The 20,053-nt window shown below is 51.5% G+C and overlaps 1 protein-coding gene and 1 long non-coding RNA gene across 3 annotated transcripts in view; one reads left to right on the top strand and one right to left on the bottom strand.

Moving 5' to 3' along the window:
* The first annotated feature begins 164 nt into the window (after positions 1-164).
* Positions 165-8,717, top strand: LOC133155505 (uncharacterized). The gene is made up of 3 exons (XR_009714683.1): positions 165-700; positions 818-1,217; positions 8,481-8,717. It is a non-coding gene; the product is annotated as an uncharacterized LOC133155505 (long non-coding RNA).
* A 213-nt stretch (positions 8,718-8,930) lies between these two features.
* cog6 (component of oligomeric golgi complex 6) overlaps positions 8,931-20,053 on the bottom strand; it is a 33,964-nt gene continuing 22,841 nt past the window's right edge. For both annotated transcript variants that reach the window (XM_061280874.1, XM_061280875.1), the window contains exons 6-21: positions 19,918-19,989; positions 19,744-19,802; positions 16,190-16,301; positions 15,825-15,907; positions 15,684-15,754; positions 15,253-15,346; positions 14,386-14,514; positions 13,339-13,430; positions 13,177-13,241; positions 12,880-13,089; positions 12,027-12,158; positions 11,790-11,957; positions 11,067-11,174; positions 10,300-10,353; positions 10,085-10,164; positions 8,931-9,480 (exon numbers count right to left, since the gene is read on the bottom strand). In XM_061280874.1, coding sequence (XP_061136858.1) covers positions 9,333-9,480; positions 10,085-10,164; positions 10,300-10,353; positions 11,067-11,174; positions 11,790-11,957; positions 12,027-12,158; positions 12,880-13,089; positions 13,177-13,241; positions 13,339-13,430; positions 14,386-14,514; positions 15,253-15,346; positions 15,684-15,754; positions 15,825-15,907; positions 16,190-16,301; positions 19,744-19,802; positions 19,918-19,989 — 1,677 coding nt within the window. In that variant the 3' untranslated portion in view covers positions 8,931-9,332. The remainder of the gene's footprint in view (positions 9,481-10,084; positions 10,165-10,299; positions 10,354-11,066; positions 11,175-11,789; positions 11,958-12,026; positions 12,159-12,879; positions 13,090-13,176; positions 13,242-13,338; positions 13,431-14,385; positions 14,515-15,252; positions 15,347-15,683; positions 15,755-15,824; positions 15,908-16,189; positions 16,302-19,743; positions 19,803-19,917; positions 19,990-20,053) is intronic.

The following is a 20,053-nucleotide window of genomic DNA, read 5'->3' as shown; positions in this document are numbered from 1 at the left end:
AGGAGAGGAGAGGAGAGGAGAGGAGAGGAGAGGAGAGGAGAGAGAGAGAGAGAGAGAGAGAGAGAGAGAGAGAGAGAGAGAGAGAGAGAGAGAGAGAGAGAGAGAGAGAGAGAGAGAGAGGAGAGTACGCGCTGGGGAGCGCCCGCCCGCCCGTCACATGGGAGGACAAATGGGGTGAAAGGCGCACAGGATGTAAACACGGCCGTGAGCCAGGCAAGAAAGAAGCAGAAGGAATGCCAAGACGGACGGCGTCAACGTGAGGCCAAGGCCACCTCACTCACTCCCGCCATGCACAAATGTCAAAAGGAGGGCTCTCATGAGAAAAGAATACTTGATGATAGTTTGGTGCTTGACGTACAACTTTAGCCGTTGCCCCACAAATGAACTGCGAGGTACAATTTCACGAAATTCGGACCACACACACAAATCAAGAAATTGTGTTAGGAATTCAAATGCAGACGTAGTATTGTAAATAAGGGCTTAGCAATGGAATTGGAGCACATCCGCAAAACATCCCCTTCCTGCTCTCCACTTTAGGTAGGGACACCTTGCGACACATGTTTTTGTGGCATTATTTAGCCCCATGAGTGACCACACACACACACGCAAACACACACGCACAAATGCGTATTCATCGGTGGCTTGTATTGCAACAAGTCACGCGTGTTGCTCATCAATGGCTGGCCGGCCGGGGCAGAAGGTACAAAGTCTCCCCCCTCCTTCCTTCCCTCCTTCCTTCCCTCCCTCCCGCGAGTGCCATTCATGCTCTTATTCAAAAGCTAGATGTCATGACACGCTTGTTTACCTTTTTTTTTAGTATGCGGGGAACATATGGGTTACCTGAGCCTCGCTTGAGTCACCGGCTTCCAGTACGCTCGGCAGAGACATTTGAAAACAACACCTCCAACAACAACAACATCAGCGGCGGCGGTGGCAGTACAGGGGCACGTGCTGGCTGGACGCGTTCCCGTCCATCAGCAAGGCCGTCCGTCGCTCGCTTTGACTCCAAAACATCGGCTCGGCTTTGTTTGTCTGTCAGGCGCTGGGATTTCCCTGGCACAAAATAAAGGCACCGTGAGGTCACCCAGTGATGTAACCATGGCGGGATGAGGACGAAAGTTAGGACTGATGATTACTACTGCTGTACTGAGAACCTAAACGAGGAGCTGTGTCTCCAATTTGCCAAATTCTTTGCAATCACTTTGGACATGAACAAGGTATGCAATTGAATCTGCTTTGAAAAGGGTCTGCAAATGCTGTTTTTCACTCGCATGATTGGAGAACATTATTTACTACGACTTTGTTCCCGTCCTTGCGCGCTAATATCAAACACATTCATGTGGGGTGAGTGGGAATGTTGGACTCAGGCGGGGGGGTGGGGGGTTGGGACGCTTTTGACTCACTTCAAGTCTAGACTGCGAGCAGAGCCACTTTTTAATTCATTCCATTCACGTGCGGCTTTTTGTCCTCATTTTTATTGTCTTGCTCACCCAAGTCTCAAAGGATGACACATTGGAATAGGTCTTTTTTTCTTCTGGCAATTCTTTCATGGCCATTTATTATTACGCCAGTGGGTGTGTGGCTTCACGCTAGCAAACGTAATGGCAATGAGATTTGAAAGCAGGAGGCTGGCTATTTTGGTCAATGTTGAAAGAATGTGAAAACTAAGTGGTGTCGCCGTGGCAACCACCTCCTGAGTTGCCCGCTAATACCCGCGCAATTACAGTAGAGATTGACGGACCTGGGCGGGAATGAAAGGGACAAATGCTCCTGGGTCACTTGATTAGGTACACTTTATTAGGACTTCCCATTCAAAATGGAAAGAGCACAACAATCACGTTTTGAAGACAAATATTTTGCGCTAGCACCCAACGTTGGAATTTACCCCATCGCCCCTAAACTTGTGTTCCTAGAACCAGATCAGATCCTAAATTCGGACCGGCATGTACAGAAAAACCGAGCCGGCCTCAAAAACACATTGTAATTGAATTTCTCATGTGTTCTGTTATTGATTGAGAGGAACAAGAGGGGCTCGCCGGCTGGAGGCGAGGAGGGGGCACGCTGGTAATAGGGGGACAGGCCGGGGGCACGGTGCCAGCGAATTAGAGAGGCGGCCCGCCGGAGACGTTTTAATTTGCACTGCCGTGTGCACAGGCATGCACCTCGGCTCCTCTCATTAGGCCGACGGGCCGCCGCCGTCTTCTGAGAAACGCGGCCGAGCCGAGACGCGCCGCCGCTCCACTCGGCGTATTACCCGCTTATTTATTTACCGACTGCTTTTTCGTATTAGCTGCTCTTAGGGCCGTTTGTCACTTGATGAGCAAGAGTGCGGACAACGACACGCCAGTGCTTTCTGGGAAACGTTGGCAGGCAGGCAGGCAGGCAGGCAGGCAGGCAGGCAGGCAGGCAGGCAGGCAGGCAGGCAGGCAGGCAGGCAGGCAGGCAGCCACGCAGGCAGCCAGCCAGCCAGCCAGCCAGCCAGCCAGCCAGCCAGCCAGCCAGGCCGTGGCGCACACGGAGGCTTCGAGGCACGGTGTCTGTCGCACGGCCGTAAGCGGGTTACCACGTGTCATCTGTCAACTAATTGGGCCACATTAAGCTCTCTGCCAGCAATGATTATCTCATCATGGCGGGCGGGGATGATGGAAAGGACGGCGCGGCTAGATCGGGTCCGGCGGGACGCGCCGACACGTCTCCGCTAACCCGGCCGGGAGGGAGGGAGAAGGCCCGCATCATGGTCTCCGTGGCGACAAACTCAGAATTTTTTTTGGGGGGGGGGGGCTTAAAATTCAATAGAGAGAATTTGTATGTGCTTCTGACAACTTCATGCTTGCAATTAATAAGTCGTCCGGTATATTGTGACCTGGAGTAGCTGCTTCTCATTAGTGCGCCAAAGGTAATTAGCACCTAGAGTCAGTCCCACAGGAAGAGAAAAGCCAGTCCAAAAGGACACACTCGCTCGCTCACTCACTCACTCACTCACTCACTCTCTCACATGCTTGCTAAAATGCCTTTTCTTTCTTCATGCATTATGACAGAAATACGCAAATCCAAATTAGCGCTAATAATAATAATTAGCCCTAAAGTTTTTTCAGTTTGAAAACAAAAAGAGATAGGGGGAGGGAGGGGAGATGGGTTTGAATTAAAAAAAAAAAAAAAAAAAAAGGCTTAAGAGGGTCATTTGGATCCATTGGGGTAGTTCAAGGGAAACGGGAAGAGAAAAGTTACAAATGGCAAGTATTAGCAAAGACAAAAGTGACAATGACGACTCTGTTTGGCAGCCGGTATCCCTAAATAGCTTACGCAACCAAGCAGCTAACGGGCCGGGCTTGGGAAAACCACCCATTCAAGCGTCCAAACGCTGAGGGGGAAAAAAAGCGGCCACAACTTCAACTCTTTCACCAAAACAGTTTGCAGTTGCGGCCGCTTGCGTTGCTTCGCGTGAGAACCTAACGAGCCTCTGTGTCGGCGCTGAGGAGTCAGCGGTGACCACCTGCCCCGCCCCCTCCCCTTTCCCACCCTCCGGGAGCTCCTCCAGCTACGGCCTGCCTGCCTGACACAACACAGGCTGCCGGGCAACCTGCTGCGGCCGGCCACCTGCGACCCGTGATTGGAAACAGCTTCAGCAGCTTCAAGGTGGTGAGATGTCTTGCTTTCCACCTGTTTGCTCCAGACACCAGATCCCCCCCCGTCAAAGCCCGACGGACCCGCTTTGCCTGCCGATGACCACGACTCCGTTGGAACTTCTTGAGCCTCACTGCAAGACTGGACCAGGTCAAAGGCAAAAGCCAACAAGCGTCAGTCACAAAGACAAAAACAAAGCCACGCCGAGCAGCAGACAAAACGTTGGAAACCTGGCAAAAATAAAAATTGGCCTCCACAAACAGATAAGTGTCAAACACATTTTGCGCCATCTTATACGCAATCCCTGTACGTGAACGCACGCACACGTGGGCGGTGTCTCAGGTGTTACACTTAATCGGCGCCATCCCTTGCGAGATGAGACGGCAGGCACAAGAAAACAGGCCTGACCTGTAACGGGGGTGGGCCCGCCGCGCTCTGACAAGTCCGGACAAGGCTGGGGCTCCGCAGCGCCAACGGGCTCCCAGGGGTGCGCCGTGCCACGCCGCGCCAGCCTGGGAGCAGGTGGAAGGCCGAAAACACGGCTGCGACTCCCACAGCTCATCGCCAGGAGGGGAAGGAGTCAACGTTCTTCGCAGTTAGCCATGCCAACATTCTTCATGGAATGATGACCAAAGCTGCTTCTTTTGGTGCAAGTCATCATTTGGAGTCCAAGCAATGGAGATGAAGAAAATGTAAATGGTGCCGGCAGATGCACTCTTCAGTCGTCTGCTTCGCTGACTCACGGTCGGTCGTCGCCCACGAGTCGGACTCTTGTTTCCACGGCAACCATCACTCAGAGGCTTCAAAGCAACAATCGGCCACTCGCCTCACCACGTCAGACAAATGTACGGCGCGATACGCATTTGTTAAGTGCATCCCGGACATTAACCGTTGACTTTGATTCGCCATTAAACGATTAGTTGTCGACGGGACAGTTGGGATGTCGATTTGTTAGCTTGTACGTTCGGGTTAGTAACGTGTGTCTTCATTTCGCAGTCATTTCATATGTTAATGCCATTTCCATTGTATAAATGTACTCAACGACTTTGGCGGACATGCCCAAAAAAATGGCGGCAGTGGAAAGTCATCCATCACACCGTGTTCAAAACAAATCAAGTTTTTATGAAAGCCTTTCAGGATTTTATCTGACTTCCTACTCGGTGGGTCAAAGTGGGCTTCCTGCTTCTTAGTCAAGGCGGGCGTGGGGGGGGGCTCAACGTCCGACGCTGCGGAGAAAGTCGTGACCTTTTGCTCGCATGAATAGCAGGAAACGTCTGTGCGACCGCCGTGCCAGTCGCCGAGTGAGACCACGGACGTTGTGCAAGGACCCCCGTGCGGCGGCCCCCTGTTGGGACAGCTGCTCGCTCGGGTGGCCCCCCTGATTCATTTTCTCAGTCAACAGCACAAGCTGGCAGTCCAGCCACAGTGACTCACGGGCCCGTTTGGACGTTATGTTGAACTCCACCCACGCGCATACAAAGAAAGGAGTGAGCGGCCAATCGCGTGCCTGGCTCCAAATGAGTGGCTCGCTTATTTATTTGGTCACTTGTTTCTTGGGGTCACACCTGAGAGAGAGGGGGGGAGAGAGAGAGAGAGAGAGAGAGAGAAATCAACTTGACACCACTCACGTGACACACGTGCGCGGCGGCGGCGGCGCCTTGAAATGGAACGAAAGAAATGTTAATCTCCCGCGGGGCGTCGCCACATGACACGAGTTGTGTTGCGCAACTATGACAAGAAGAGAAGCCAAGGACTTTGGCATGAATCACAGCACCAGTGACCTACTTTGACTTGTAAACAGTCCCACTCAAACTCGACAAGGGAAACGGCGATGGACACGTCATCAAGTGGCGCACTCTTGCACCTGTTTGGACCAGGTTTGCAGGAAGTCCAGGGTGTCATGTCCTTCTTTCTACTTTTTGATATTTATACAAGATCGGGACCCCGTGGACAAATGGCGGCCGGCCCTATCCCCCTTTATGACAATTAACGACGGGGCCCAGAGTTTGGCATCTCCGGTTCTGCCTTGACGTTGGCCAGCAATCGTTTATCCACGCCCATAAAAAAAAACAAAAAAAACAACAACACTCATCACACGAGTGACGCTGATGAGAAGCGTACACACGAGTCGGTGACTCACGCTTTCCATTTGCGTCGACGACGACGACGACAGTATGGGTGCGGGAGTGGCTATGGGCTGACTCAGCGCTACGCAAACAACTCAGCTCACCATAAAGCACCTTAAGCTCGTTTGGAAACGGAGCAAGGTCTCTAGGGCGGGCCTCCTGCCATTGCGTTCGTTGATAGACGCAAAACAATTTCATTCATGCAGAGAGATAATGAGGCGGGCTTGACATTGAGTGGCAGGCGCAGGCGCAGGCGCAGGCGAGCTTAGCTATTTGGCTGCTTTGAAACTTACTTCAGCAGTCATTGGTCGAATGCGTCATTTTCATCACGGCCAAAACAAAGTGGTTTCAAAACAAGTCAACTGTCGTTCTTATGACACATCCTATGGCACCAAATGTGCACGTCGCATGATATCATTTCACAGCCGGCCCCATCTGGAACATGCGTGTTGTGCAAGCGTAGCTAATGGCTCGCCCGGACAAAAGATGCCGTGGGCTCATTTCTCGGAGAGTCTCCAAAGGATGAGGATTACAATTGGCCGTTGCCAAACCTGTCTACTTGGCCTCCGCTTGACCCAGGTTTACAGGAAGGAAGCACAAAACACATGCCATATGTTGGAAATTTGGATTTGCACCAGCGCTACGCAAAAGGCTACCGTGACTCAGCACTTGTGGCATTTTTCTCAAGAAGAAATCATCAAAGTGGTGCAAAATCCAGCGGGAAAGTGTCCCGCACGCCCGCCCGCCCGCGGCGGCGGCGGCGGCGTTCAATACATCAAAAGGTGACTCAAGCCTTGAGTCATGCAAAATGATGGAACAATTCAAAGCTTTATTACACCTGCCACATCGCAAGCTGGGGAAATTCCGCACATAATGAGAGCGCAACGTGATTGTGTGTGTGTGTGTGCGTGCGTGTGTGTGAAGTCAGCATGCAGGCATGCTTCACGTGGTGCGTGAGGTGAAGGGCTATTAGGGCAAAGGCGAGGACCACGACTGCTGCTGCTGCGGGTTACTCAGTAACCTGCGCACTCGTCTTCACATCGCAACCGTACAAAACACGCTCATACACACACACACACGTGGGCACACACTCGCATACGGACACACAAACACGTACTCTTACACGGGCGCACACTAGCACAAACACAAATTCACTTGCACATGGACACACTCACAAATTCAGACATAGACATGTAGCCCTCCCTCCAGGCGCATGCACGCACACTAGCGTACACACACACACAGCACACAACTCCACATGACACAAAAGCACACGTACACACAAACACACGCACTGCAGCGCAGCGCAGTGCAGCTGCACGGATGAAGCAATCATTTGGTTCTCAAACGTGTGTGTTTCTTTTAAAAGACACTTGAGGAGCACAGAGAAAGAGGTGCCGCCAGATGCGCGACCCAAAAAACACAGCTCGTCCCCCCCCCCCCCCCCACACACACACACTCGCAAGTCGGCATATCACATCATTAATGGTGCCTTAAGAACGACTTGGGAGTCCAATTGGACATGAGGTGCTGCTGTTTTGGTTAGCAAACCCTTCAACGTCACAGTTTCTACAAACAACTAGCGTTAATGTTCTTCCATCGGACTTATTTGAGGGCGCCGTTCATTTTCCCAAGTCTGAGTGCACCACGCGTAATGAGTAATGATTGACAGGGTGCGACATGACTCAGGCGCTTGTTAGCGCTCATGTTCTCCTTCCTGCCTGACTGGAGTCCAAACTCCACAAAAATATGTCCGTTTGTCCAAAGGAAGGCGTGCACATGTCACGGCCGGCTAAACAACGACAATTAGCGTCCCTGGGGTGTGCGTCGGGGGGGGCTGGCACAAAGCGTCCCCAACAAGTTTCTTCCGGGAGGAGAAGCCGACACAATGCTACGCAAAACGAGTTGTCAGCCTGGCCGTGTTGCCAAAAGCGGCGTCGTACGCCATATTCCTGCCGTCTGACTTTGTTTTTTCTAATTTGGTTTGCCAAAATAAGATAGAATTGATCGAAATCTAGCAGGGGGGATGGGGCCAACCCGCAAAGAGTAAAAATCCACATTTAAAAAAAAAGATTTGTTTCTGAGGGAGGAGAGCTCGGCGCTCCATCTTTGACAGGTCGGCCAGTCAATCATCGCTAGGCAAACGGCGACGTGGCCACCCGAGTGTTGTTTATGGGGCCACCTGGACGTGCATCTGGTCTGGCCAGGGGGCGCAGATGGACGCGCATTAATAGGCGGGCGGGCGGCCGGCCGATGCATGCGGCCAAATCACGACACGCATCAAAAAACAACAACAACAACAATCCCAAGAAAGAAAGCGGCTCAATTGTGTCATTTGTGTTTGAAGTCCCAACTTGCCAGTGTCCCTTGTCCTAATAGGAGCTTGTTACGTAACGACCTCCGCTGAGAGGGGGGGGGCCTAACCTTTGCTCAAAAACAAAAGCAACTCGGACAAATAATTACCGGATGGGGGGGGGGGGCATTCCTAATTGAGATGGTTATGTAAATATGAATCATACTGTATTAGAAGGGGCGTGACAAACATTTTCATTCGTCCAACTTTAACCAACAAAACCACAAAGGAACACAGTCAGGTGTGCTACATGAAGCAATATTAAATACAAGTATGGTGGAAATTTACATTTAAGTGAATTGAAAATAGAATAAAGAATGCAATATGATTTTGCTTTTGATTCTTTTGCTTTTGATGGGTGGCTTTTCCTCTATTAGAGGACATCGTCCAAGATAAAACCAGGGCCCGAGAACAGAGAGCGTGTCTATTTAAAAGGACGGACGGGGAGGAGATTCCACGTCTTAGCCAAAGTGTCCGGGACCAGAAGGCAGCGTCCAATGAACTGGAGTGACCCCAGCAGGGCTGGCTGCCATCAGGCCTGATGTCATGACACAACGTTGCACGCACACTCCGAACTCACTCTGGGAGTGAGTGAGTGTGTGTGTGCGTGCGTGCGTGTCACCGATACGCTATCAGACGCAGCCGTGTCAGCACGGCGGTGGGTGCAAACTCCTCGACGAGCTGCAAGATGCCACACAAACGTCGTGAGATTGGGAGCGCGCGCTATAGCGGACAACTCATTAGGTACGCTTGCGTTTTCGAAGCCGGATTTTTCAATCGCTTCTGCAAATATACGAGCCAGCCATAATGACGTCTGCGCAAGAAACTTGCATTGATATTTTCATTTATTCGGATGTCACCAGATGAGATGAGTACGAGTTAACTAGAGGTGAGTTTGCCGTTGTGCCAAATGTACAATCGATGTCTCGGCTCAATCAAGTCTTTGGGAAAGAGAAGAAGGAAAGGTATGGGGAAATGTTGACCCCAAAAAGTTTTTCATCGGGCATAAACATCTGCTTAATATCATATGAAAAGAGTTCATATTCACGCAATAACAATATTGGTGAGCTTCCACAGACAGACAAGACGTGGGAGCTGACTCACAGGCCACAGGACCCCGCCTAACGCGGGCCGGGCCGGCCACACGTGCGCACGTCTGCGTTATGATTACACATGACCACGCTCTGGAAATAACCTGCAACGGGAGCAGACGGAAGGACGGACGTCTCTCACGAGAGCAGGGCCCGGACCTGCTGGGGGGATCTGGGAAGGAGGTGCTCGGGGTCCTTGTAGGCGTTGGCCGGGCTGCCGAGCGCCGCGTGCACGTCCCCGTAGGCCCGGCACACCAGCTCGGTGGACTGCGAGAAGATCTGGTCCCTGCGACAAGATGTGATTTGTCAATAAAGGGTTAGACTTCATGGACAAAACAATTTGTGGGCCAGCCAGCCGGACGGACAGGGGTCGCTCCAAAATCCACCATTTGAAATTCTCCAGCCATTTGCAACCTCAATATGTATATCTCGCTCAAGAGAAGAAAAAGGACAAAACAACAAAAAGAGCATTTGCGGTCTTTGGGGGTTTTTTTTTTTTTTTTTTTTTGCTCGTCAGCGCGCGCGCCATCGAGACCATTTCAGAGAACCGCCGAAATGGACCGGAAGCTAATTAATGGCGTCCTGCCCATTAGACCCGCGGCGTCCATTAATAGAGAACATTAACCTAAGGTACAGAGTGCACCTCAAGCCGGCCGGCCGCACTTCCCAGTAAACGCGACTCACAGCACGCCGGTGGCTAAAAGCTCACGTACGCGCTGCGCTCCCTCCCTCCCTCCCTCCCTCCCTCCCAACCGCCCTCCCTCCCTCCCTCCCTCCCTCCGCGTCAGATTGGCAAACACCAAACAAATGAAAAGTCACCACCGCCAGCGGCAGCGTTGAGTGGAGTGTTTTGTTGGGAACGTGCCATGTGAGGGTCCTAGCACACTCACTTGATGGCGGCGCTCAGCAGGAAGTTGAGCTGCGGCATCAGCAGGCTGTCGGGAGACGACAGGTAGCGGTCGAACTGGACCTGTCGGCCCGCAAACATTAGCGTCGTCAGCGACGCTTGGAGACAATTAGCATCATTGGCGCCAATGCTTGTCAAAACAAAACAAAAAAGGTTCTAGTCTGTCCTTTGGCCATTGGCCGCACCAAATGTACTCACCATAGCCGCTTTCACCGAGGAGACGTCCATGCCGGGCAGGAGGGACATAGGACCCTGACAACCACAAGAAAATGTCGTTTGCTCAAATGGCCTCTTGGCTGGACCCGCCCACCCACCGCTGACAGTCAAATGTCAGATCACGGTTGTCAGACCGCCATTTTGTTGACGTAGCAACCTTGAATGAAGCACGATCTAAGCGACAGCCATGCGCCTTCTCGTCCCGTACGAGAGAAAATGACAGGGCGGAAACATTTTGCTGATAGCAAAAGACAACCTTGAAAGCCAAGAATAGTCGCCGTGCCGGGCCGGGCCGGGCCGTGCCGTGCAGACACACACACAAACTTGCTCTCCTCAAACACACGCGCAACTATTTCGGGCAAGGCCACCCGGGAAGACGATGACGCTTGGCCGGGGCGCGGCGAGGCGCTTCTGTCCCGGCGTGACCCGCTCGCTCGCTCGCTCCCTCGCCCGCCCGCCCACCAGCCCGCGCCGTCACGACGCGCACCGCAGCTATGGCTACCGTCGTGGCTGTCACTCAGCGGCGGGCCCAGACTGCGGCACGCTCCGCTTGTGTTCATAGCGTACGAAATAAAAGCATACAACACGACTCGGGCGGTATGGTAACCGTGGCGACGGCGGCGTAAACGGCACTTGGCACACAACTGCTTGTAGACCCGTTTAGTCAGAAACCAAAAAAAAGTTTCGCTGAGGTGTCATCTTAAATCCGAGCGGCCCAAGCTAACAAATGAAAATATGTTTTGTGAGACCTGCTCGGCGTTGTGCTGCTGCACACGGTTGTAGATGTAGCTGAGGCTCGTCCTGGTCAGCACGTAGGAGGCCTGCTCGTTGATCAGCGTGTCAAGGTGAGCCTCGATCTGCCCAAACAGAATAAGCGGCAGAGTGGAGCGGAGCCGGTGAGTGCTTCAAGAAGGGGGGGGGGGGGGGGGGGGCTGCCATTGTGAGCAAACGGCACTCGAGCCTAATGGAGCGTCTCCACCGCGGCACAGTTGCACGACACACAAAGGACGTGTTAAAATTAGACGAGTGATAGACAGACGACAAACCTCATGTGCGCGAGGGAACGAGAGCTTATCGCATGGTAAGAAATGTTCATGGATATTGTTTGTTTTTTTTTCAAACCAGAGTCCCATCGCTAGGATGTCCACCACAAATTGGCCTTGGTGGTAACTCGCGGCTTTTTTTGCTTTTGTTTTAAGACAATGTATAAACATAGCAAGTATACTAGCATTGGCGCCGTTGCTCTCGCCCGTCCGTCCGTCAGTCCGTCTCTGCCGAGGAGGAGGGGTGCGTGTAACTGCTCACCCCTCCTCTCAGACACAGAGGAGGAAAATAAAAACGGAAGGAGGAAAAAACAACAACATTTGAACGGGGCGGCTGGATGTTGTTTACTTTGCTCGAAAGAAAATGGAAGGAACAGCGACAAACACTTTATTGAAGGTTATTGAAACCTGGAATGGGCTGGTGCCTACCTGGAACTCCAGCATCTCCAGCCTCTTATCTGTGAACTCAAAGAGCGCCAGCGCGGTCTTCATCACGTACAGCGAGTTGACCATGTAGGTGGCCATGTCGGTCGTGCCCAGGTTACTGGCGGACACCGTGCACAGCTGCAGGAGGGGGTCCAGAATGCACGAGAGCACCTGACAAAAGGGGAACCTTGTTCAAAGGACACAACAAGACGGGCCCGCCGAAAAGACTCAATTGATTACCTGGGCAAAGTCGGCCTGGCGGGCACCCACGGGGACCACGGAGGAGTCGTGAGAGGCCAGAACCTCCCTGAGGAGGGCCAACGTCTGGGTGAGGGAAGCGGTGGGGCCCAGGTCAGGAGGCGGGAGCTCCACCTAGAAAAAAAAAAAAAAAAAAAACAGCCCTAATTCTCTTATTGGCTGACATTTCAGAATGACACTAAAAGGCCTCTGTAAAGATAATCCCGCCCACACAACTTGATTCTCGCCGCCATTTTAAAGAAGCCGCGTGTCCCAATCCTTGTGTCATCCCCATCACTTGTGTGTATGTCCTCCACAGGTAAGGTAATCTGTGAGTCTGCGAGTTGCGCTTCTAATGAAAAGGACGGTGATTAAATCTTCTGGTAGACAAGGAAAAAAGGATCCGGGCAATCTTTTGTGCACCTAATGGTGCTCATTACCAGAAGAGCGCGTTCCCGGCATTAGCTGCAATCGACACTGAAGCCCGGGGAGGCCTTCAATCGGATTAGCGGCGGGCCCGGCGGATATCGATCGGGAGCCAGCTGGAGCCCACCGACCGCTACGTGCTGCCGTACATTTGGACGGCAATTTAAGCAAAAGAAGAAGTGAACCGCTGATTTTTCTTCGGATAGTCGGTGATGGATGAATGCGGCGGGGGGACGAATGTTTTCCACAGCTCCAGATATAGATTGTGGGGCCAATGGATGAAAATGAACAAAGGTGACAGCAGCTTGAGGTTTCCATAATCATGGCTGACGCCGTCAATGAAGCTTACGTACGCATTGTGTAAACAGTGACTCGAGTCTGCCGTATGCATTTTACGCGGCAATTTTCTTTGCCTCGCGTCTGGTCGTACCTTGTCCATGAGTCTGCTGGCATGAAGGCTGAGGCTGTTGAAGAACATCTTTTTGCTGAGCATGTGCATCTCCTCCACGGTCATGAGCAAGGAGGCCGCACTGGTCCCCACGATGGCGCTAATGGTGTGGTGGTAGAACTTGAGCAGGTTGGACAGCTTGTAGAGCAGCACCGCGCCTGGCTCGGCCACGATCACCTGCTCGATGCGCACCTGGGGGAGGGGGGGGGGGGGTCATGCGAGACGGACGTCAGAGCCAAAAGAGCAGCGAGGAGAGCTATTTGTTGAACCGCCGCTCACTTTCAGAGGACGACACGCTCCTTCTGTGATGTGTCCAATCACCTCCTGCATGTTGTCCTCCACGCCTGGATGGACACAAGGGAAAAGAAAGAAAGAAAAAAAAGAAATTCAAATGCCCACCTTTATTTCGCTTAGGACAAAAGGTGCACTTGCTATACATACCCTGCAGGGTGACTTGCTTGAGCAGCGCTTCGAGGTGCTCCCTCTCCGAGGCGCTGGCCTGGTGCAGCCAGGCCAGCATGTCGCCGATGTACCTGCCGGAACGGACGAGGTGAATTTGTGGACGAGGCCGGCCGGCCGGCGGGCTAATTTGAAGCCGGCGGGAGGGAACACGCAATCATGGGCCATCATGTTTCATTTCCCCTCCAGAGACAACGGCGCTCGCTCCTTTGGCGCTTTATGTAATACTTGCAAAGACAACAAGGTTTAGGTACAACCAGTGTGTGTGCACGCATGTGTGTGTGTAAGAGGGGGGGGGGAGCTGAGAAACAACTCAATGTTCTCAGAATCGCTGATGCCTCCGACTAACGGCTAAGTAAAGGCTATTCTGCGGACCTTTCTGAGAAAATCTCCCGGGAGGACTCGGCTAATCAGGACACGCGCTCGTCAAATATCCGCTCGGTAAGAGTCGTTGGCGGCCTAACAAGCCAAAGGGTCATCTTATAAATTTGACGGCTACTCTTGAGGACAAAGACGCCTTCCCCATCGGACAATAAAGCAGAACTGAATGCTCTATGTCCGTTTCAACATTCTGTCTTGACGGAATTTGACGTGATCAAATTGGATAATTATCCATTGTCGTGAGCGGACGGACGTGCAAAATGGCGGTCGGTGTTGGATTGCTAGCTTAGCCGCTTTTCCACCGCTCTATTTTCCAATTGAAAATGGACGTGGTCATTTTCCATTTTGGCTTCTACATCTTTACAAGGACAGAGGCTCGCAGCTGCAAAATCATTTGAACGCCCTTGGCCGCCGTTATTCGAGTAAGAGTCGATTTTTTTTACGCTTGCCAGCTACAAGTTTTAATTCGACCAACATCTGCCTCGTCTCAGCCGTCACGCGCTTGAGACTGCTGCTTCGAAATTTGGGCAAATAACTGACAAAAATATTCAAGTAAAAAAACGAAAAAGAAAGAAAGAAAGAAAGAAAGAAAGAAAGAAAGAAAGAAAGAAAGAAAGAAAGAAAGAAAGATTACCTAAGTTAAGTTACCTCATGGGGTCATGTGAGTGCATTTCAATGGGACGGGGAGTTCCGCCCGGGCCCCCGCGCGTCAAGGCGTCAATGAAGCCGCGGACCACCGCGTTCCTGCGTGCCGTCCCAAACTCATCCAGGGCGTACCTGCGGGCGGGCGGGCAAAAGAGACGCAGAGGCCGTGTGGGAACTCGGCGGCCGTGTTTTGGTGCCGTGGAGGTGAAACAAATCGGGCGCCCGGCCTGCAGCCTTTCCACAAGGAAGGTGAAGGCTGTGTGAGACTAAACAGCAGATAGCGCGCGCAGAGTCAAGATTCCAGGAAAAACCCGGCCGCCCGGCCGGCCGGCTGCCGGCTGCGAGCGTGACCTTGAGTGGAGGAAGGCGGGGGGGGGCGAATGTCCAAAGGGAATGTTGGCCATTGGGAACCAAAAAACCCCAGGATGAACATGTGAAATTTGGCTCACTGTCATCTTGAGGAGAGTAAGAAGACACTAATGGACACCAGCAACCTTGTGGAAAGACAGCAAGCAGTATTGCAGCAAGTAGAAAGGACGTGACCGCCCTGCAAATAACAACCAATTAAGCCTTGGCCATGAAAATCATTTTGAAGCGAGAACCCGCATGCGTGTCCTGCGCATTCGCCAGAGGACTGCACGCCCCCCAAAAGAAGACGACATTCCAAAAAGTGAGTGTAAAAGCGCTTTTGGAGCAGCTCCCATTCAAAAGTCCTATGAATTCCAACAAGTGGGTAAAAGAAGCACAAGTGGATGGAAAAGGCAGTTGACATGAGGCGCAGCACTCCCCCCTAGTGCTGCTTTTAGACGCAGCGGCCGGACGGACAAACTCAATGCGGTGCTGCCGTGCGCGGGCGGGCGGGTTGGTTACTTGTAAAGGACGGGCCGATCCTGGAGAGCCTCCATGGCTTGCGTCAAGATGGGGCTGATATCGCACGTCTCCTGGCTTAATCCTCTGCACTCGTCTGGGGACAAAATATGGGTGTTCGCGCCGTAGTGATGAGGCCAGATGTTTGGATGAACGAACAGCATATGCATCTGTCTTATATTTCCTTCAAGCGGCCGTTTAAAAACGGCTACTCTATGTTTTTATCAAGCGCAATCGCATCATCATCTGGTGATGACACTGAGTTTGTGACGTTTGCCACCAGTTGGCACAATGGAAGCATCTACCGGAAGTGGATGATGCGGCCTGTAGCTTATTGCGCCACCGTTGGAATAGCTGCGGGCTATTAAGTATTCATCGGCTGTGTGTGTGTGTGTGTGTGTGTGTGTGTGTGTGTGTCAGCGGGCCGGACTTACTTTGAGCCCAGCGGTAGAGTTGCTCGTACGCCTCCTCCTGCAACACGGCCATCTGCTCCATGATCTCCAGCCTACACCGCGTTTGGGTTACATTCGCACCGAGAGCAGCAGTGCTGGGGGGGTGGGGTAAAAAACACATACCCCGCAGTCTGCTGGTTGGTCCGCAAGAGTATTTTAACGTCTTCGTGGATTTGCTTCACTCGACTCAGAGCTTTGAAGAAGTCCTACGAAAGAAGAAGGGAAAAAAGAAAAACCTCAAACATAAAAGGGAAAACGCAAACATGTCCATAACAGTGTTTCCCGTTTTTTTTTTCCAAATGTGTTCTGTTGCGGGCGGCATCGAGGTGTCAGTGTCTCGGCCCGTGTGGATTTGCAAACTTGCATATTAATAAACACGGCCCGCTCAGGTTTCCGAAACATCCCTTCGTCAGACCTGAGCCGTCCGTCTTTGCAAGGGTGGGAAAAAGCTGACATTTGATCAATCCCACGTGTCGAAATGAACGTACCTCCGTAACGGGCGCATCTCTGGCCCGTCGCAGGGTGCTCATCTCCTCACTGGACAGCTGGAACTTGGCCAGGAAGGCCTGAGCCACCTGGGCCCTGACCTCAAGACGGTGGCTAAACGACAAGTCACAGCAAAATGAAAAGCTTTCATCCAAACACCACCACCAGGGCAGGGCGAAAAATGGGGCCATTCAATGCGTGCAGTAGTGCCAGCCGTCCAGCAGGTGGCGGTCTCACACCAGGAGAAAAAAAACAACAACAAAAAAGGACCCAAGGAGGGTGAATGAGGGAGGCTGCTGTGTTTGGACAGCAGCAACATTGCTATCATTGCTGTCTGTATGAGCTGATAGTTTCCATGGGAACAAGCCCAATCACACGAGCGACTTGGGTCGGGACAACAATCCCTATCTGTCCACTTCCAACTCACTAAATGACTGGGTGGCTGGCTGCTGACTTCCAATTCGTTCCGCGAGCCTGCTGTGACCTTCCATTTCTTGATTTCCAATAAAGTGTTCAAATAAGAAATCATGGAAATGGAATGAAAGTGGGCCAGGGGTTGAACTTGAGAACTTTTAAATACGTCTGAGCCCCACATAGGATCGATCAATGTGCGCGTGCATAAAATGCTAATTCGGTCGGGTACAAACAGTTGGGCGCACGACATAGCCTTTTTTCTTCTTTTTTTTTATCAGACTGCTGAAGCGTTCCGAGGGTCTGATGTAGGAAAACTAGCTTGCCGCAGTCATCATTTTTCTTCATGGCTCACAAGGACGGACGGACGGACGGGTTGACCAAGTGTCTCATTACAACCAATGAAAGCAAATGTTGACAAGGAGTCAGTGACCTCTTTGAATCCAACATGCGCGCTGCAAACGGTAATAGAGGTTTACAAAAAGAGTGGGGGCCATTTGATCGTACTCTCCGTGAGCTAGGAATACAATACGCGCTGCCAACTTGTTCATTCATCCAACTTAGCCATGCGCACATTTTGCAAAAACAGCCTTGCTATCCTCACAGGACCAGAGCGAGCGACTTGCGTTTGATGAGGATTTTCTTTTTCCGTCCATCAAATGGAAATGAATGATCAGATTGGATTTATAAGAAGCAACGTTCAACATTTTGCTTGTGTTTGGTGCGCTTTGCTGAGCTCCAAACTGATTGATTTTATCTCTCCAGTGTCGACAATGACTGAGGCCGTACAATACAATCCCGTTAATGGCTACGTCGTGCTGAAACACTCACGTTACCGGTGAAGACTTCATTTCGCTAAGAGACCAGCTAATAGTGAGACTGAGAGCACGACGGGTCCGGTTTTTTTTTTTTGGTCTTTTCTCGAAACAGACATGGCCTCAGATTCTGCTGAGGTGAATCTCTAACAAAGAACAACAAGCAAAAAACTTGAAGCCATTTTAGTTGCAAAATAGAGGAAAAATGCAGATTTCCTTCCATCTTGGCCAGGATTTTAATGGCCGCCTGTCCCGATAGTTTGCGAGAGTGGCAGCCGGCCGGCTGGCGGTGGCGGGGTGCGAGCGAGCGAGCGAGCGAGCGAGGTCCCATCAGGGAGCAGCCAGGCGACGATTAACAGTCAGCTCGAGCGTGATGGCTTTTGTTTACGCGGTCGTCCGGTCCTCGGGAGAATTTGCACTGTGGAGGTCACACTGGCAACATTGGCTTGGGCTTAACAAGGGAGGCTATTGGCCTATTCATCATTTGCACTTATCATCCATTTGTCATTGAATAAAAAAAAAAGAAGGGGGAGGGGGGGGTCATTGTTTTTTCAGTCCAAAGGCCCTGTCGAACAGCAAAAGAATACTTTGCCACCACCTTGCGGCATCCCCAGGAAATGACAATGCCTTTTTCTGCAGCTAAGAAGTACATCTTCTATTGTTGGTGGTGTATTTCGAGTTTCAATGATTAATAGAAGCAATTAGAAACACAGCCTTTTTTTAAAAGTGTGTTGGGCGAAAACGTGATTCATTGGTTTGTCTTTTGAAGTGCAACGCCTCCGGCTCGGTGTCAGGACACGTCGGGACACGACCACGTGCCATGTTAAAGAGCCGCTGCGCCGGCCAGGTGCAAAGTTTCTTGGGCGCCGACAGCGTCATTCGACAAGGATGACAAAAGAATGCCGGCGGGCAAACATGGCTCACCCGGTACCAATCCCCCCCCCCCCCCCCCTTCGACCAGCCGCCTGCCACCTTTGCTCGTGCAATCTGCCGCTCCTTTCCGTTTCATTAGAGCTGACAAATGACACGCTGCCGCCGGCTGATAAGATCGCGAACAACGCAGGGCGAAAGGGGAGGGTGGCGACGGGCCTGCTGAGTAAACACGCCGCGGCGGCATCGGCACAGCGGGACTCGCTCGCTGTCCCCGGCAGATTGGGAGATTATGTGGCAAATCTGGCTATTATGCAGAGGAAAATGAGAGAGCACGGCGCCGGTCGCGTACGCGACAAGAAAAAGCGCTTGCGACAAGGTCGAAGTTGTCACTTGGAGCTTTGTGCCGCTTTATGAATGGAAATATTAAGTACAAATCAAATCATTTGCGACTGAACAGGTGCTGATTGCACATTTGCTTCGTTTTGCTGTGAGGCGGCAGTCGGGGAGAACCTTTCCAAATAATATTTCCTACGGGGTGTAATTTAAGCTAGCCAAAGCGTCTTGGGCTTAAGTGAGCTTTCATCCCCCTCCCTCGCTGTCCCTTTGACTGACATGTCGGTCCTTTTTTTCGCTCGACTCAAGCAGGCATTGTGGGAATTGCCGCTGCCGGTGGTGGTACATCACAGCTGCTGTCACCACTACCTTTTCTTGCCAGATACACGGGCGCGTTCCCGTCAAGGTCGCTGAGCACGGAGGTCGCAGCCACGCATGCAAATGAGGCTGGGCTCCGGCTGGCAGCCAGCAGCGGGGGAGCCGAGCTAACGCTTGTGAAAAATTCGATGAACTAACAAAATATTTTGGGGAATCATTTGGATATTAAGTGCAGTGGAGGATTTTTTTTTTTTTTTTCCGTTGCATTTAGAACGGCTGTCAGTTATATGTGGATGTATGCTATTCGCAAGTCTGGCACGCGAACAAATAAATTCCACTCTGCGTTGTCAGCACGTATGAAAAATGGTTTGTTGCATAACAACAATGCATCTTGAATGAGATTCGGGAGCGGGGACCGCTTTGATGTGCATCTCAACATCAAGCACTGGAGGGGGGGGGGGGGGGTTAGTGACCAGCCCTCCTTATGCAAATACAAGCGGATATATTCATGCGGCAAATGATTCATTCATGACTTGAACTCATCACAAATACAGATTTTGGAGTTTGCACTTTTTGAAATGATTTCACTTGCAAGAAAGACTACCAGCTATTTTTTTTTTCACAGCATGGGGAAGCATTTTTTTCTTATCACGTGCCTTGGGATGAGAAACATTTCAGGCGAGGTAGGGGGACTTGAGTCATATGACTCAACTTAAGTTGCCATATTTTGTGACTTGCTAGGCTAATACTTCAAAAAACGAGGACAAGTGCTATAAAAATGGATGGATGGATGGACAGACGCTTACTTTTCTCCTTGAAGCTTATTGGTTTTCACAGTCAAGTCCTGGGTTTGCTCCTTGGCGGCCTTTTGAAAATAAGAGAATCATAAACGTACATTATTATTGAAAATAAGAGAATGATAAACGTACATTATGTCAAACAAATTGAGCAACATGCCAAGACGATGCATTATCCCGCACCTTTAAGCGGCTGGTCATCTCCGCGCAGCAGGTGCTCATGGCCTGAACATCCTCGTGAACACTCTCGAGCTCCTGTGGAAAGACGGAAGGGGGAATTGTACCGCTTCCAACGCTTGGGAACGCACATTGAAAGCAT

The sequence above is a fragment of the Syngnathus typhle genome, linkage group LG6, assembly GCF_033458585.1.
Source record: "Syngnathus typhle isolate RoL2023-S1 ecotype Sweden linkage group LG6, RoL_Styp_1.0, whole genome shotgun sequence".
Lineage (NCBI taxonomy): Eukaryota > Metazoa > Chordata > Actinopteri > Syngnathiformes > Syngnathidae > Syngnathus > Syngnathus typhle.
The sequence above is the reverse complement of the archived record's forward strand: the minus strand, read 5'-3'. Positions and strand labels throughout refer to the sequence as shown.